We start from the raw sequence: 15,953 nt of genomic DNA, 5'->3' as shown, positions 1-15,953 counted from the left end.
ATGCAGACTGCATTGGTGGTGAGGGGAAGGGCGAGTAATTAAGTTAATAAAGTTAATTATTTTTTCCTCAGAGCAAAGAGGAGAAGGAAATAGCAAGCCGTAATTAAGTCCCCTCATCATCATATTGGGAAAAAATGAACATTATACGGCTACATCCGTTTCGTCTTGTTGCATATTCATAGCGTTAAATTAATTTAATATCTCCCAAATAAATCATGCAAATTTATGAAGTGAAGGTTTCGTTTTATTACACCATATTAAGTCATGTTCGATGCACAAGGTGGCTGTGAAGTGAGACATTACTCAAGGTTAGTCCGTGTTATTTATGACAAATCTGTCAGTTAATACTTATTGCACTTTAATGTGTGAGGAAGTCGTAATATGAAGCACGGTTATGACGGTGATGATGGCGCAGATGTGTTCGACAAGAGGGCCAATGATGTTTGAGGCTGATCGGTCTTAAGATGCCTTCACGTGCTCTAGAAATGGTCGGAAATATGAGTTTCCTATAGGTGAGAATTACACATGAATGCCCTCTTCCCAGTGGTAAACACAACATCAGAGGGCGTTCATGTTACCTAGGAAACTGATATTTCTGTAACTGTAGCCTAACTTGTTTTAGAAATTTTACAAATGTAAGAGAGAAATGAGAAAAGGGAAAGATATTGTAGTTATTAATGATTGAGTTTCATATTTACATGTTCAATTACAAAAGCTTCCAAGTTGACCATTATTAAAAAAAATAACTCAAATGACTAGTGTTAAATCAGTTTGCTTTGGCTTACATGTTATTTGGTAACAGAAAATGACATTAATATGAACAAATATTTTTTCCAGTCTTTATTATGCAAGGTGAAATAAAATCCCTGGAATCCTCATTGGCATCTGCCATGTATCCAGGTGACACGTTTGCCAGACCACACCCCTCACCACTGTTCTCTTTCACAGCCTCAGCAACCACAAAACGACTGAGTAACTGGCTCCATACGAGGAACATTTGGCACATGACCAGGCCAAGCACAGCGATTACTCGTCCATGGAAAAACGTAAAGCCACTTTATAAGACTCCTGGTTTGGGTCGTAACACCACGATTGTTCTTAACTAGTACAAGTGAGAGATTCCAGCTGGGTCATATCTCCCTCATTAATGAGTCATTCGGGGCCGCTGTTACATGACTACGATCCGGATTGTGCACTTGCCTCAATTTGCAGCGATTAATGGAGGAGGGTCAACCTGGGTCACTTTCAATTTCCACCCAGAGGGGCGAGAAATGGAAACAACTCATTTGCACAGATTTGAATAATTTGCCCCCGCAAAAAAAGAGAGAGGGAGAAAGAAAATATAGGGCGCGAGGAGAAAAAGACGATAAAGGAATTGAGTAGAAGACTTGAGCGCCATTGCACTTTGCACAATAATAAGCCGTGCTCCCATCGTCGGCTGGCACAAAGGCAATAATGAATATGATAGAGGATATGAATCCAGATGTGAGAATAAAGCTTGCCTTTCTCTGTGCAGTCTCACTTGGGAGCGTCTGCTGCGTCTAGTGAGCTTTTAAACTTATCATAAATGTATTAAGATTGCACCGGGCCATGAAACAGCTGTACACAATTAATCTTCCGCAAATCTTATCTGAAGAATTGGTTTCAGCAAAGTAACATCTGCTCCGAGAGGCGGTTATTCATGGGCAACGCACGCCTGCCACACTTTTATGCATAGGGCACGATCATTGCCAATGAAGTAAAAATTCATCGTTTTCCCTGTTCGGTAAAAATAACATTCAGCAGCATTAAAACATCATCCATCAACATTGTCTTGGGGCTCCAAACCCATCGCGGCTCGAGAAATTAAAGAGAATATTCATTTCTGTGTGAACTTGAAGTGTGCAGCTTCACTGGGCTGATATTTTCTCTCTCTGTTTTCTTTTTTCTCTCTTTGAAACAAATGAAATTGAAGCAGCGCATTTGAATATCACATCTCTTGCTGTTGGGTCTGGTGCTGGAAGTACATAGTGTGACTGCCATCATTATTCCTCTGTGACCTAACAGGACTCTTTTGTTAAATTGTGATTTAGAAAAGCATATCACTGCATTGGTGTAATGAGAATACATTCTGTATATCCGATATAACTCTGCTTTTTGTGACCGAACAGTTTTGAAATATCTGAAATAATTTGTTTGCTTTAATAAAAATAACCGAATTGCAGAATCCTCGCAATTCAGTGATTTCTGACAGTTTACAAAGAAGATGATGCTCTTTAACTTTTAATGACAGTTGTTGTAAAACATATTGTGTAGTTGTTCAAAGTTTGAGAATCACATCTGAATGGTCACGACAGACAGTCAATCATTCAAAAAAGAAGAGGTACTTTTTGGCAGTCTCAACATCTTTTTTCTTATCAACATTAATTACAATCGTGTAATTTTTTAATTCCCAACTGTCGTCACCTCACAGATGGCAATATTATTTGCAATACACAATGTTGCTTGGAGCTCGGCCAGATGCTGTCTTAATATGGATTTGATCATCTGGAACTTTGGCAGTTTGTCAATTAGTCAAATTTTGCAAGAAAAAATGGCCTGTTTAGTTTTTTAGTCACATTTGTATTGTAATCCAACACAAAGAAAAAACAAATGCTTAGCACAATGTTGAAGTTTGAAAACAAAGTTTAATAAAATGATCAGTTATAAATAATAAAACGTAATCTAAACATACTGTAGGATGCTCAAAAGTGAATAAGCGATCAATGCTGTTATTTAAAGCTCAAAGTGTAAAATAACATTGAATAAGATTTAATCCCATTTAATTCATTTGTGTGGAAGATGGGTGCCTAAAAATGTATGAATGTTTTCTACAACAAAGTATCCATATTGATGTCTTTTCAAGTGATGAAGTGGATTGGTTAAAAAATTGATACATTGTTCAAAATGAACTTTCTGATTGTCAAACATTAGTGAAAAAATATCCAAAGTTAATGATATGAACTAGAACAATGTGTGATCTTAAGAGGAACTGACTTCACATATCCAAAAAATAACCTGGGGACCAGATGGTTAAATGAAATTGTCTCCACATATTTTTTCACATATACTGCATCGTTTAAGTTCAATTTCTCTAAATAAACCCTGCCTTTTTTGCCTTAAATAGTAATTATTTCAATGAACTGAAGAATGACATCAATAAACAGAAAATTAGAAAACATCACTCACTTTGCATGCTCTCCTGTATAATTTTGATTGAAAAAGTGCACGTGGTAGATGTACCTGCCATGGCCCGCGCCTGCTTTCAAATGGGAATTATGTTTAAAGCTCACTGTGTATTGTTCAACGTGACACGGTCAATTCATCATTAGTTTTGAGAAGAAAACGGATGAGTACACTTTCAATTTAGTTCACAGCCTTTCTTCATTCATCATGCGTCTTCATCATCCATCATTTCCTCCCCTTGATTTGTACAAAAAAAAAACACACTTTCATAAGTTTAATGCAATTAATCATGAGGCGAGATCATTTTCTATTAATGGACCACAACCATTATTTCATTATTCATTTGATGAACTTGCACAGTGTGTTTCTGGGAGCTGTGATAATAATCGTGGCTCATAAAGCATGAAAACGCATGCCACTCTGGATCTGTTGCTTTGTTTCTGTATATACAATCCGCCTGAACCGCTTGCCTGCTCTGCCGTCTGACCGTAGCTTTCGTCTTCATATAACAAGTCCTGATAAATTGGAAAAGTTGCGAGCAAAGATGAGATCTGACCCGAAAAACAAAAGCAATCACAGTAAAGGGTAAAACGCCCAGAACGGTGAACCGAGACAGCTCTCCCATTCAAGGTGAAATTCTGCCACCGTGTCCATAAAAAGAGAAACATGCGTACACACAAAAAGCAACAATTTATGATCTTGTTACTTGAATTGAATTATTTAAAACTGACTGATTTCTTCGTAAACTGTAAAAGTAATCTTACAATGCTCTGAAAGTTCAGATTCAAATGAATCTTTGAGCCTTGCCCGTGTGCAATACAACACACCAATATGTGTTTCTGTTTCGCTGGTCAAAGTTTGGTTGTGTGTCTTAGCTAAAAACTTCAAAAGTATACTTGAAATATCTTGTATACAAGTGAAATATCTGCTGTAGGATGCTGTATCAAAACTTCAGCAGATTATAAGAACATAATTATTTTTCAACAGTCTTGAATCTCACCGCAGATCAATCAACACTCAACTCAAAGAAGTTCCCACTCCATTTAAGCTCATTCAAAAGAGAAAAACAATCAATGCCGTCTAACTATAGCCAGTTTCATTAAGGTATGTTAATCAGATAGTATTGCAAATGAGCCGGCCACATGATTTCTCTTTCGCACCATGCCAATATCTTGAGGAAACATTACATGCATTTTGAAAACTAGCAGACTGATGAACTGTATCTAACCCCGCCTGTTGAAGAACATTGACATTTATGCATTTGACAGAAGCGTCTTACATTGCATTGTCCTATACATTTTGATTCTGACTTATATGTGCAATCCTCTGGGATCAAACCCATGATGTTGCTAGCGCCACACTCTAACCACTGAGCCACAGGAAAGCTTCATGCAAACAAACTCAAATTCATTTGGTGTTTGGTGTGAGACTCAGACATGTTTTGGACATATAGTGTACCATGTTAAAGCATCATGCACATTCTTTGGTTTCATATTGTCCGGGAGACGACGTGTTTTAGCACCATGACAAAAACCGAGGATACTTTGTATTATTTTTCCTCCCGTCAGACACTCGGCCGTTTCATTTGGACCGTGTACATTCTTGATAATCCATTTCTTTCAGTCATGGCCCTCTGTAAACCAGGCGTTAGTTGTGGAGCTGCTATGTTTGGATGAAAGCGTGAACATCAATTTTAAAATTCATGAACAGGAGCGTTATTGACACTATGTAAACACTTCGTAGGCATTTTGGTTGTTTAAATAAAATAAATCATTCAATTAAATGTGATGAATAGAGTGAGAAACCGTAGCAGGTGCTATTTCAGCTCGGTCTTGTGAGTAACATTTAATTCATCAAGCCATTATCATAAAACCCGACTGCATTTAATAGGGCGTCGTTTGGGCATATTCAAGCACTAGAACTCCTCCCAAGGTGCCGAGCTTTTAGAGAAAAGAGAGTCCAGTATTCCTCTATTGATTTTCCCCTAAGAGACATACTGTACCTCAAGATCGCATGCATTAGCGCGGGAGGTCCGCTGGAATCACAGAAAGGATTGTAGAACAATGTATTTAAAAAATATTTGGCTTTAACTAATGGCAGGTCCCCGGCAGAGCCCGGGGTCATTTACTCTTCGGATTAGGTAAACCACTCAGTTCCAGGCAAACTGTGATTTAAAATGATGTCCAGCTTGAACTACATTCTCCTGGAAAATGATCTAATTTAGCGATTTATTCATATTTACTGAGTGTACTGGCATTACATTTGTATAGATCAGATGTGGGTAAAAAACAGAATTCGGGAAAATCAAATCAAAATAGCGAGACACGACCGCCTATCGTATGGGGTCTGCGTTCGAGGCTCTGCCGGGGTCACTTCTATGCTTTTTATGATGTCGCTTTGAAATCTATCCGAATCACATTAAATTGGATATAAAGATGTGCAGACACATACATCACAGTAAATGGTGTGCCAGAGCACTGCTCGTGGAGAATCCCACCTCAACAATCAGGTTATAAAATCGGCTTCAGATCCGATTAATAATTTACAATCCTGTTAGAGGAGAACAAACATTTCTGTTCAAGCAATTTAAGTTGCTGGACTGTTATTAAAGCCCGGTGTAGCCTTTCACAGGGGTTGGAGGATCGTCTGGAGATGCTGCACTCAGACAGAGACAGAGAGGGAGAGAGAGAGAGAGAGAGAGAGAGATGTAAGCCTCCTCCAGCCCTCTGTGCCAGAGAATAACTATGTTCTATTTCACACTTGATGCTTTCTTTATTAAACTGCCATCACAGTAAGCACACATTGCTCACACTCTGCTGTTTGAAATCACCATGACTGCACGCTCTGCTTTTCTTTGCTAAGAAACTTTGAGTTTCTGTGAAACACGTTGGTGTCTAATGACTTTATAATGGCAGGCGTTCCAATGGAGCTCCAAGTAAAATGAGCTCGTGCTCCTGCAATCTAGAACTCAATGTGCTTTGTGCATCAGCCGTCACTAATTGACAGACGCGAGAGAGATTTGCCTTTTCGTAGCGGGCTGAGAAGTGATCACATTATTTTAATTCAAAGAATTGTTTTGGTGGACACATTTTACATGGGGGTTACATTCTCCATAGGATTGGCCCACACACTTCAATGATTCTTGAATTATGAGGTTTATCAGGCACATTCATAACCATTATAAATACTTTGAAATGAATACAAATAATGAGTTTCATTCTTTTATTGAGAAAGATATTAGTGATTTGAGTTATTTGACCTGGCTCAACTTTCCATTAGTTTGGTAAGAGTGACCTCTAGTGTTCACACGAGAGCAGTCCACAGAAAGCCCTTAATATATTACAGCTCACATTTTTAAAAACATTCCCCTATGTAGACTTTAGGAAATCATGTAACAGGAATATAATCTAAGTGTGCAAAAAAGTGACTGTTATAACATGCAATGCCATACAGTGTATTTAAAAAAACATCCCGGCACCTAACATTTAGGAACAAATGAAATGCTTCAAATGAGTGAATCCTGTAACTCTGCACCAGCACAATGATCAATTGCCTTCATGCTGCAATTACAGATTTAAGACGATCAAAATATACAAACACAGAAGAAAAAACTTGCACCCGTGGATCGAAATAAAATAAATTTTCCAGTTTACAAAACATCACTGTATCAAAACACCAATAGAACTTTGCTGGTTGAAGGTAAAGGACAGACGTGTTTCCCACTTTCAAATGAAGTTGATGAATACTGAGAGTTGGTGTTTATGTGGGACCCACAGAGTTCTCGTGACAGTCTGAGCCCACAATCATACTGCTGTACATCTTCTGCTGTTCCTCCTTATATGAGTCTTTTACCTTTGCTCTCTTCAGTCCTCCGTCCCTGCGGCACAACAGTATTTCAGTCCACAGCAAACGTGATAAACTGATATAGCCTAACTGGCCGATGATCTTGCTTTGCAAGCATAGCGTTTTACATCCATGTAATGTAGATTCTACACATCACAATTCAAACTTTTATTATATGTACAAGTGACGTCTGTTCTCTTACCAAGACAGATCAACCAGTCCTCCCTGATTCGCTATGGCTGATTTGACTCTGTTTGCAAAAAGAACAGCATCCTCCCCATTCTAATCAGAGACAATGCAGTCATTTAAAATACATTTAATTCTGAAACTGTAAAGAAACTATTTCTATTTGTCAACTTTTAAGAAATTAAGAATAAACCAATACATCCAAAAAAGGTTACTTCACACCTTTAGATTCATAGGTGGGAGATACCACACGTTGCATACGATGGCCCAGCTTGTCATCATTCGAAGGAGGTAGCTCACCATGTTGTACTTGGCACTGTTCCAGAAGGCATCTCCAAACTGAGGGTCGTACTGACAGAGAAAAGTAAATAAGGTGCGTCACCTTTCAGGGGGGTATCTTAATACCGCTAAAGGAAAGATTTTCTTATATGTGATACCTTGATTGCTACTGGGTATATTGTTCCACCAATTTCAAAGCTTCCCTTCTTAAACATCATTACTGATGTATTATTAATGCAAGTTCCTAAAATAGGAGAATAGATCATAACACGTAACATACACTAATATTGGGCGTAAAGACATAATCACATTTAAAAAAACATACCCTCTGGGAAGATTAGTATTGGCAACTTGGTCTTATCAGCAATATGGTCTTTTAACCTGTTAAAGCAACAATCGATGCTTTCAGTTTGTACTCCACTGATCTGATCAAAACACGTATATTCACTCAAACTGTTGAAATATTTGTCACCTTTTGGCAACCGTGTTGCGATCTTTCATCTCTGATCTCTCAAACCACACGTGGGGACACGATCGCACCATTGACCTCTGGATGACCCCCATCAGCCCTCCATGAACCTGACCCACCTGAGAATGAAGTTGAGTTAAAGACACAAGACACCTGCTACAGGCCTACAACGTCAACACGTCTGATATAGTCAACATGACTCACCATAGCATAACATCCATCGTTTGCCAAAATGACTATGTCAATGGGGGAGGTGTGGTTGGCAACACAGATACCTCCTTTTTGGGGCCGATTCTCTCTGTTATGCATCCCATAAAACATAAGAAACTGGTCATCTGACTATAATAGGGAGTGTTGAAAAGAAAGAGAAAACAGCAAGTGTGTGGGCATAGGGGTCAGGTGAGATTGTGCCTAAATAGTGAAGATCAGATCCCCTTTTTGTAGGGGATAAGATTGAGCGAATAGAATAGGGTTTGGAATCGAAGTCGAATCAAAAGTAAAATGGCTCATAAATTGTTTTATAAAATCAAACTTATGTGTGTGTCTGTGTGTGCTCACAGGTCAAACACGGGTGAAGAGAAACCGTGAGCAGCAGATGGACAGTGAGGCAAAGATGGGACAGGAAAGACTGGGATAAAAAAAGAAGCATTGGCTCACTTATTGTGATAGCGGATAGTGGCTGACAGGCCTCTGGCACATATTCTGTAGCACGTAATATGAACCAGATCACTAAGACTGTTCTTCACACTAAAAGAGACACAGACCTGCTGTTAGGACATGGACCTATGAGAATATTCTATACACATCTCAGCATTTTGTCTTTGACTCTTAAATTTATTTGATAAAGCACACTTGATATTTACTTGCTGTTAGGAAGGAATCCAACAAGTGTAGTTCCTATCACCAACCAGCTCAATCCGATAGCAGCCAAAGTGATCCTGCAAAAACAATACAATGATAGACTGGACTGGGCATATGAAAGATACTGCTATATTTCCATAACAGCGAGATATAGTCATAAATGAAGAGTTTAGTCATATGGATCATCTGCTATAACAACAGTAGGATTACATCAGTCTCACCTGAGAGGCAGCAAGATACAGTAGCGTATAAAAACTCCCAGGCCCCATATGATGGTCACCCGCACGCTGATGTAGCAGAAGTTGTTGTTGGTTCGCGTGAGAAGGTTCCAGGAAACCAGTTCCTCGGAAGTGAAGCGCTGAGTCACCTGATCCTCAACTATGTTCTCGATGCCTTTCTTCCAGAAATAGAAGACATCACACAGTGTAAAATCCGCTCCTGCCAGAGATTTGGGATGGGACCGCCGCAGCTCCCCGATCTCCTCCTCCATAGAGCCATCATCCTTCTCGATGATCCCTGGGATAAAATAAAGTGTTTCAAGTGAGTTATTTACGTGAGAGAACGTCACATGGCAAACTGCGCAATCCTCCTGAAGTCTTTGGTTTAATGTGTTATGTAATTTCATTGTAAGATTTCCTTCCTCTTTAACATGAGACAAGAACAGTTATTCCCAATTTTTATTAACTAAGAAGATCTTAAAAAGCATTTAACAAAGCTGACGTTTTTTATGGATGAGTTAGACAGGAAAAACGTGAAGTGAAGTGAAGGAAAAACCCAAGTGCTCATGGGAACTTCAGCACTTCAATACTGTTTACCTGTCTGTTACCTCCTGTCCCCTACAGTCATGATATGATCACATACTTGTGACGTTCCTCATTTGTAAGTTGCTTTGAATAGATCTGTACTAAATAGCTAATGTAAATATTGAGAAAATATCCCAGGTAGCACCTCATGAAGTTTGTTCATGAGAGAATGCCTAGAGTTGTATAGCAACAGAGTAATAAGCTAAAATATATGAGTTTTGATTTGTGTAACATTTTTGGTCTTTACAAAACCCTCATACCTTTGTTTGTATTGAATTAAACAATTCATGACTAAACTACTATTCTAAAATATGAACAAATAATAAAGAATGAGTAGATGTGTCCAAATGTTTGTCAAGATCATTTTGGGGGGGATTGTTAGTGATCAGGCCTCTAGTGAAATCCTCTGTCTTAAGCTGGGTAAAGTTCATTAATAGAATCAGCTGATATTATGAAACCCGTCATTTGTTGCAATACCGTTTACAGTACATTTGAAAGACTGAAACAAGGCATGAAGCCAATAATAAAATTATTTAAACACACTTTACATAAAAATGAGGCTTTGCTAATCCACTTTTCATTTCATGTTCTGTATGAATGCTAGCAAGAATAATTCAGACACAACCATATTAAATTAATTAAAGCACACTGAATTATAGTCTAATATCACAGAACATTTTCTTGGAACCAGTTGTCTATACTGTTGATATACTGAATGCAAAAGATGTCTTGCAGCTACATTTAGTAAGTAATCATGCATTGACAGATGCAATAATTTCACTCACCATTGGCTGACTGTGATGGCAATGTAGGCTGTTCGTTCTGCCCTCTTTGGATTCTGCGAGTGGCCCACTGCCCACAGAACAAGTTTATTTTCAGGTCACCCTTGACATAAAGCTTTATGCATACAGTTTAACTATCACGGCTTATAACATGCTGCTCAAAAAACAATGAGATATTTTACTTTCATGCAATTTTGCAAGCTTGTCTTGGCATGATCCACTTAGGTAAAAGAATTCAAGATTTTTCCAGAAACTGCAGGTAATATGTATAATATCAGATATGTAAAAGAGCACCCACTTTAAAAAGAATATCTGGTTAAGAGCATTTACCTCCAGCGTTTTAACAAGCACCTTGATGTAAAGATCTGTGAACCCCAGGGACACACCAAACATTGCAGGTAACATGATGAGAACCACCACCATGGACAGCCACACCTGGAAGAGCACAGATGCAATATCCCAAGCACCCTCCATTTCTGTACACCTCTGTCAGTCTATGGGACTAGTCTCTGGGCACGGGCCATCTGGTTAAGTAGGTTGAGGGGGAAGAAGACAAAACAGTGGTGGTGCATATTTAAAAACGCAATTTCGTAATCAACATGTTAGTACTGTGTCTGGATTTTTATGCGGTTGGCCTGTATCTGTATACATTTAGTCTAGTTAAGCTGAAATGTAATTATTTAAATCAATGTAAATCATAATAAATTAATTGAACACTGTAAGAAACCTTTAGAATGTTTTTTTTGTATAGTAACAACGTAAAAAAGGTAACACAGTTTATTCTAGTATGGTATTTTCAACGTAAAGGTCCCATAAATGCAATGAACCCTTTAAATAGCGACACATTTGCGAGAATGTGTTCAACCCTGCATATGCTCTACTTACTATTGTACTTAATGATTTTTGACAAACTTGTGAAGGGACTTTAAAACAATTAGCACAAACTTTTTACATTCGAGGTCTCCGTTTGCTTTTCCGTTATACGAAACCGCTGTGCCATAACAATGTAACAACAGTATCACATGAGTGCTAAAACAACAACAAATAAATACTCAGTACACACATACCTGTACAACACCTGAATAACATTCGTTTCTGGATTCCAAGCGCTTGAAGCTGATGTTAAAATGCGTACTTTGTCCGCAAATTTTGTCCGGAAAACTTTGTGTGCCTGGTGACAAAGTTCGTCCACATATGGTTATAAATGATGCAAAAGCGCCTCCTTGTGGTCAACATAATGGTGTCTTATTTCAAAATAGAATTGGTACATAATTTACTCGTTTACTTTTGTAGAAATAAAATATAACATCTACTGTCATAATAAATGTTGTATATACAATGACTTCGAGTCGTATTTAGACATTACTCACCCTCACAACTACAAACTGTTTTAAAATCTATAACAAATGCACTACATTATACAATATAGCAAACAGTTTCCAAGCTACAGAAAATAAGATATTCTTTTTGGCATACAAAACGGATAAGTTTTTGTTACGTGTAAACTGTAGGAAACAGACGGAACTACTGTAGAAGTACTAATTACTCCGCAACACAAGGTGGCAGCACAGGCAAATGTTGCGCTGTTTTACGGCTGTCTCAAGAATAGCGAATAAATAAACGAAACGTTCAAGCGCAGAAAGTTTGTACATGTAGCTTAATAACTCCACTTAATAGCTTTCACCTAAAATATGCAGTTGCGGTAACGTTAGTTAACACACCGTTTATCCCAAAAACATGGAGGGATACGACACAACTGTCCGAATATCGGGTTTCGTATTGAGTTCAATGATGTTTCATCATTTGAATTGTGATGCGGATGTGGTAAGTTGCCTAAGATACCAGTGTGACTAGATTAACCTGCTGACACTTGGCTGCGTTATATTTCAGACTAACGTTAAATGGCGTTAAAAATGTTTGATGAGCATTTTTTTATCCCTTAAATTCTGTTATCATTTATGATGTTTAAAGGAAGGTCTCGTTCTCGGAGAGAGTGTCGGAGAGGAGAACTGTAGAATCACAGACTCCCAGATTGATCAAATACAGGTTGAGCACACTATACGTAAGTTTTATCTGTTTGATTTCTCCAGTCACTACAATCCAAAACACGCTAAATTGTCGATGAGACCATGACAACACTAGTGTCATAATGTTTAATGTCAATTCATGTTTTCAGACATTCAAAAACACATCCCTTGTCGTAAACTCCATAGGTAAGTGTTTTATGTGCACGTTCGTTTTCCACACGTCTGTATAATTCAAGTATATATAGGTTTTTAATTTATAATAGCGTTGTGTAATTTACGGATGCAACAATTCTCCTGGAAGTTTCTACAGTAATGTTGGCGTTGTGAGCGAGCAGAAAATACGACAGATACTGTCAGATTACAAAGAGGTATTCGCTTATTTTCGTTTAGAAATAAATGAAGAATGAATAAAGCAAATTATGAAGAACTGTCTGCTCACTCCATTTATTTGTGTCAAGGAGAATGTGATTGGCTGGTACAAACAACGACGGAACACGAGTCAGCGAATGACCTTCATGGAACAAGTGATTCATCAGAATATGAGAAAAAACCTGTCCAATCAGGAACTTGTTTTCTTATTGCTTACACCTTCTCAGGCAACAGTATCAGGCTCCACCCATCGCCTTGAGTTCTCAGCTTTCATATGGCACAGCAGGTAAGATTTGACAGTCATCTCTGTAATAGGTTCACAAAAACTCTTGAAATATGTTGAGTTCTAGTTTTTCAACAAATATTTATTATCTCTATATAGCCAGTATATAAATATACCGATCTTGGTAAGCAATCTGGGAAATCTTGAACAACAGGACTACTGGAGAGTATCAGCCATTTGTCCGTCTTTAGGACAGAGCCAAGCTGTTAATCAACACAGGTACATATAAGTTAAACCAGACTTTTATCATCACAATTGATGCATATGGTATCATAAGGATGACCTGTAAACTAGTTATTTTCTGGGCTGCTAAATCATGTTTCTGTCTGTGTCAGGACCAAATTTTTCTGCTCAGGGGATGATTTAAAGGAGGTCAGAAATGTCAGTGACATGAATGATGCCTTATTGGCTGAAATGCAGGTTAGTATTTAAAAATAACTAATAAATAATGCAATTTAAATAACTAAATTGTATGTATTCAACTTTCATATCCTTTTTTTCCACAGAACATGTGTAAGGAAGTTGAGAAGAGTGAAAGAGCAGTGGAGAAGCTTCAAGCAGACATCACTCAACTCAAAGAGGCTCTCAGAAACCAGAAGAAACACTCAAAGAAAAATGATAGTAAGATTTAACATGCCCTTCACTATGCACTTTATTCTCACGTTTGTTGTAATGTAACAGTAGTAAGTTGATCAATAACTCTAATCTTGTAACAGCCCGAGAATGTGCCTCTCCAGATGAACCCAAAGAAAACATTCTTCTGTGTTCAGCTCTGAGAACTCTTTTCCCCGACGCACCCTCATTACGGACACAAACCCTCACTGTTCAGGGTTTCCCTGTATTAGAACTGTGCTGTAATACTGACCACCATGTTGACATTCCCACCAAACTGCCTCTGATTCTAGAGAATCAACACAACAAGAGGAATGTGGACCGAGCCCCAAGACTCAGGAAAAAATGCCTTGCTGCTGGTTTTTCTCAGAGACTTAAAAGGAAGAGGAAAACCAATGATGCCAATGAATCAACCTTGGAGAGCAGCTCAGATACAGAGATTGAGATGAATGGACAGAGCAGAAGTAATTCTCCTATCTTTTAAAAAAATATTTTTATTGATCGAGTAAATCTACCTGGTTGGAAGGCATTACAGATTTTATACCTGAATGGTTGCCTTTATTTTCATGCCTACTGCACGTGGGTTGTGCTATTTTGTTAAACTATTTTAAAACTTAATTTTTTATAAAACCTTCCCACAAAATTAAAAGTAATGTGAATTGACGTGTTGTTTTATTTAACCCATTATCTTATAGCATATTACACTATGATTTCTGATTCCTTAATATTTCAAGGTTTATTTTCATTACCATTTTGAATTTTTGAAAAACATTTACAGAAACAAAACTCACGTTAAACAGACAATTTTACCAATCCAGGCTTGAAGATAGTCAGATTTAGTATGTCTAAAAGAAGCCATAGCCTAAACACAATTCTAACAGGTATTTTAACCCAATTCGTCTTAGTCAAAGTGCCGGATGCCACAAATGTCAGGGTCTTTGATAAACTGTGGATCCTTCAGCGTGACTGACATAAAACCTGTGGGTAGGACAGAGACCTTCATTACTTGATTTATAGTCCTACCTGCAACAAACTGAAACATACAACAGGCAAATAAATGGCATTTCTCATTAGCAATGTTCTAAATGAATCAGTTTGATTCTTACCCATTGACCGAGCTTTCTTTATTGCCTTTGTTACCTCCCTCTGCTTCTGGCCACACAGACCTGTAAATAAAGTTAGTGTTTCTAAGTAATTCAGGGAAAGACATTTTACAACAATACTACAAATTAATTTAACTAAAACTCACCAGTTATATGCCTGCCATATATTCTGCCTGTATGTGGGGAAATGAACTGAGACAGCAGCTGCAGAGAAATAAAAAATAGATATCATTTTTTACTCAAGAACAATAATTAACTTTCTCATATTCTAAAAGATTTTACCAACCTGAACATTTTTTAAATCTACGGGTGTTTTGCACAGAATGCACGTTCTCGGTGGTTGCTTGTACGGGTTTTCTATTTTGATGGGCTGTTCGGAAATGTTACTGTTACTGAACATATGAAAACATATATTAAAAAAAAAAAACATTTCAGATAACATTTAAATCGCTTGCCATGTCATCTTTCGTCGGTTGCTGAGATGCTGTCAGACTCCTGGTACATTGTACTGCTGTAGAACAAATGAAATGGGGAGAGAAGTCAATGTACTTACGCTGGCAAGTGTTGTTTCACACCACGTAAATATGTTATGTATTCATCTTATAAAACAGATCCAGATTAGCATCACCGTATATTATACTTTTATACCCAGGTAATGTGATTTGCTAGAATATGTATGTAAATGAATATCTCTGATGATAAACGAGCTGGGTGCCGCACGTAAGCGTGCTTGCAAATACTTACAAGTTGTCTAGGTAACTAGCTTTACGAGAAAACGTATTGTACACATAAAATTGGAAAGCGATATTATTAAAAAAATACCTCTGACCACTGGATTGACTGGTTGTCTGGAAAACCCCTGTAATAACAGACGGCAGTAAGAAAGGGCAAACATTTCTATCTTCACATAGAGGGCACCATGACAGTTCCTGACCGATTTTATTTGGCTGAATCTTTCAGGACGGTTTAGAAAGCGTTTGTTGAAATTCACTGCCACCTACAGGATCGGAGAACACAAATGTGCGTGTAATTTTAAACATTTGAAATATTTTTTATAAAAGTTTGTAGATTTGTCGTTTTTTGAAAAGTATAGAGTTATGTGTTTTCTAATGTTATCTCATTTCTAGGAAGA

At 37.8% G+C, this 15,953-nt stretch overlaps 3 protein-coding genes and 1 long non-coding RNA gene across 6 annotated transcripts in view; 2 read left to right on the top strand and 2 right to left on the bottom strand.

Moving 5' to 3' along the window:
* The window catches only part of LOC130570221 (uncharacterized), a 50,066-nt gene extending 40,748 nt beyond the window's left edge, over nucleotides 1-9,318 (top strand). The window contains exon 4 of the long non-coding RNA XR_008964936.1: nucleotides 9,247-9,318. This is a non-coding gene — a long non-coding RNA (uncharacterized LOC130570221). The remainder of the gene's footprint in view (nucleotides 1-9,246) is intronic.
* Nucleotides 6,396-11,610, bottom strand: gpat3 (glycerol-3-phosphate acyltransferase 3). The gene is made up of 13 exons (XM_057360420.1): nucleotides 11,495-11,610; nucleotides 10,758-10,951; nucleotides 10,431-10,497; nucleotides 9,064-9,358; nucleotides 8,845-8,919; nucleotides 8,639-8,728; nucleotides 8,186-8,279; nucleotides 7,985-8,100; nucleotides 7,838-7,893; nucleotides 7,671-7,756; nucleotides 7,456-7,584; nucleotides 7,250-7,329; nucleotides 6,396-7,081 (listed from the first exon to the last, which is right to left on the bottom strand). Exons 2-13 carry the CDS (start codon nucleotides 10,899-10,901, stop codon nucleotides 6,964-6,966), a joined length of 1,350 nt encoding a protein of 449 aa, XP_057216403.1. The 5' UTR covers nucleotides 10,902-10,951; nucleotides 11,495-11,610; the 3' UTR covers nucleotides 6,396-6,963.
* A 407-nt stretch (nucleotides 11,611-12,017) lies between these two features.
* On the top strand, nucleotides 12,018-14,381 carry abraxas1 (abraxas 1, BRCA1 A complex subunit). 2 transcript variants are annotated; one of them, XM_057360352.1, is made up of 9 exons: nucleotides 12,018-12,251; nucleotides 12,399-12,489; nucleotides 12,604-12,640; nucleotides 12,756-12,822; nucleotides 12,913-13,109; nucleotides 13,206-13,325; nucleotides 13,442-13,526; nucleotides 13,613-13,727; nucleotides 14,012-14,381. In XM_057360352.1, exons 1-9 carry the CDS (start codon nucleotides 12,165-12,167, stop codon nucleotides 14,200-14,202), a joined length of 990 nt encoding a protein of 329 aa, XP_057216335.1. In that variant the 5' UTR covers nucleotides 12,018-12,164; the 3' UTR covers nucleotides 14,203-14,381. The 2 variants fall into 2 exon arrangements, with proteins under 2 accessions (XP_057216335.1, XP_057216334.1); XM_057360351.1 differs by having other exon boundaries at nucleotides 13,823-14,381.
* On the bottom strand, nucleotides 14,372-15,775 carry mrps18c (mitochondrial ribosomal protein S18C). 2 transcript variants are annotated; one of them, XM_057360353.1, is made up of 6 exons: nucleotides 15,644-15,775; nucleotides 15,277-15,332; nucleotides 15,108-15,191; nucleotides 14,968-15,025; nucleotides 14,825-14,884; nucleotides 14,372-14,696 (listed from the first exon to the last, which is right to left on the bottom strand). In XM_057360353.1, exons 1-6 carry the CDS (start codon nucleotides 15,714-15,716, stop codon nucleotides 14,620-14,622), a joined length of 408 nt encoding a protein of 135 aa, XP_057216336.1. In that variant the 5' UTR covers nucleotides 15,717-15,775; the 3' UTR covers nucleotides 14,372-14,619. The 2 variants fall into 2 exon arrangements, with proteins under 2 accessions (XP_057216336.1, XP_057216337.1); XM_057360354.1 differs by having other exon boundaries at nucleotides 14,637-14,751.
* Between the last annotated feature and the right edge of the window lie 178 nt (nucleotides 15,776-15,953).

This window comes from Triplophysa rosa, linkage group LG19 (genome assembly GCF_024868665.1).
Source record: "Triplophysa rosa linkage group LG19, Trosa_1v2, whole genome shotgun sequence".
NCBI classification, from domain to species: Eukaryota; Metazoa; Chordata; class Actinopteri; order Cypriniformes; family Nemacheilidae; genus Triplophysa; species Triplophysa rosa.
Note: the sequence above shows the minus strand (reverse complement) of the source record. Positions and strands in the feature narration are given on the sequence as shown.

Excerpts from the sequence above, each read along its gene's own strand:
- gpat3 (XM_057360420.1), bottom strand. The coding sequence starts at position 10,901 with ATGGAGGGTGCTTGGGATATTGCATCTGTGCTCTTCCAGGTGTGGCTG. Across the intron at positions 8,920-9,063 it reads TGTATCTTGCTGCCTCTCAG|GATCACTTTGGCTGCTATCG; the intron begins GTGAGACTGATG and ends TTGTTTTTGCAG. Across the intron at positions 7,757-7,837 it reads AATACTAATCTTCCCAGAGG|GAACTTGCATTAATAATACA; the intron begins GTATGTTTTTTT and ends CTCCTATTTTAG.
- abraxas1 (XM_057360351.1), top strand. The coding sequence starts at position 12,165 with ATGGAGGGATACGACACAACTGTCCGAATATCGGGTTTCGTATTGAGT. Across the intron at positions 12,252-12,398 it reads TGAATTGTGATGCGGATGTG|GAAGGTCTCGTTCTCGGAGA; the intron begins GTAAGTTGCCTA and ends TGATGTTTAAAG. Across the intron at positions 12,823-12,912 it reads TACTGTCAGATTACAAAGAG|GAGAATGTGATTGGCTGGTA; the intron begins GTATTCGCTTAT and ends ATTTGTGTCAAG.
- mrps18c (XM_057360353.1), bottom strand. The coding sequence starts at position 15,716 with ATGTTTGCCCTTTCTTACTGCCGTCTGTTATTACAGGGGTTTTCCAGA. Across the intron at positions 14,885-14,967 it reads ATATGGCAGGCATATAACTG|GTCTGTGTGGCCAGAAGCAG; the intron begins GTGAGTTTTAGT and ends CTTTATTTACAG. Across the intron at positions 14,697-14,824 it reads AAAGAAAGCTCGGTCAATGG|GTTTTATGTCAGTCACGCTG; the intron begins GTAAGAATCAAA and ends TCCTACCCACAG.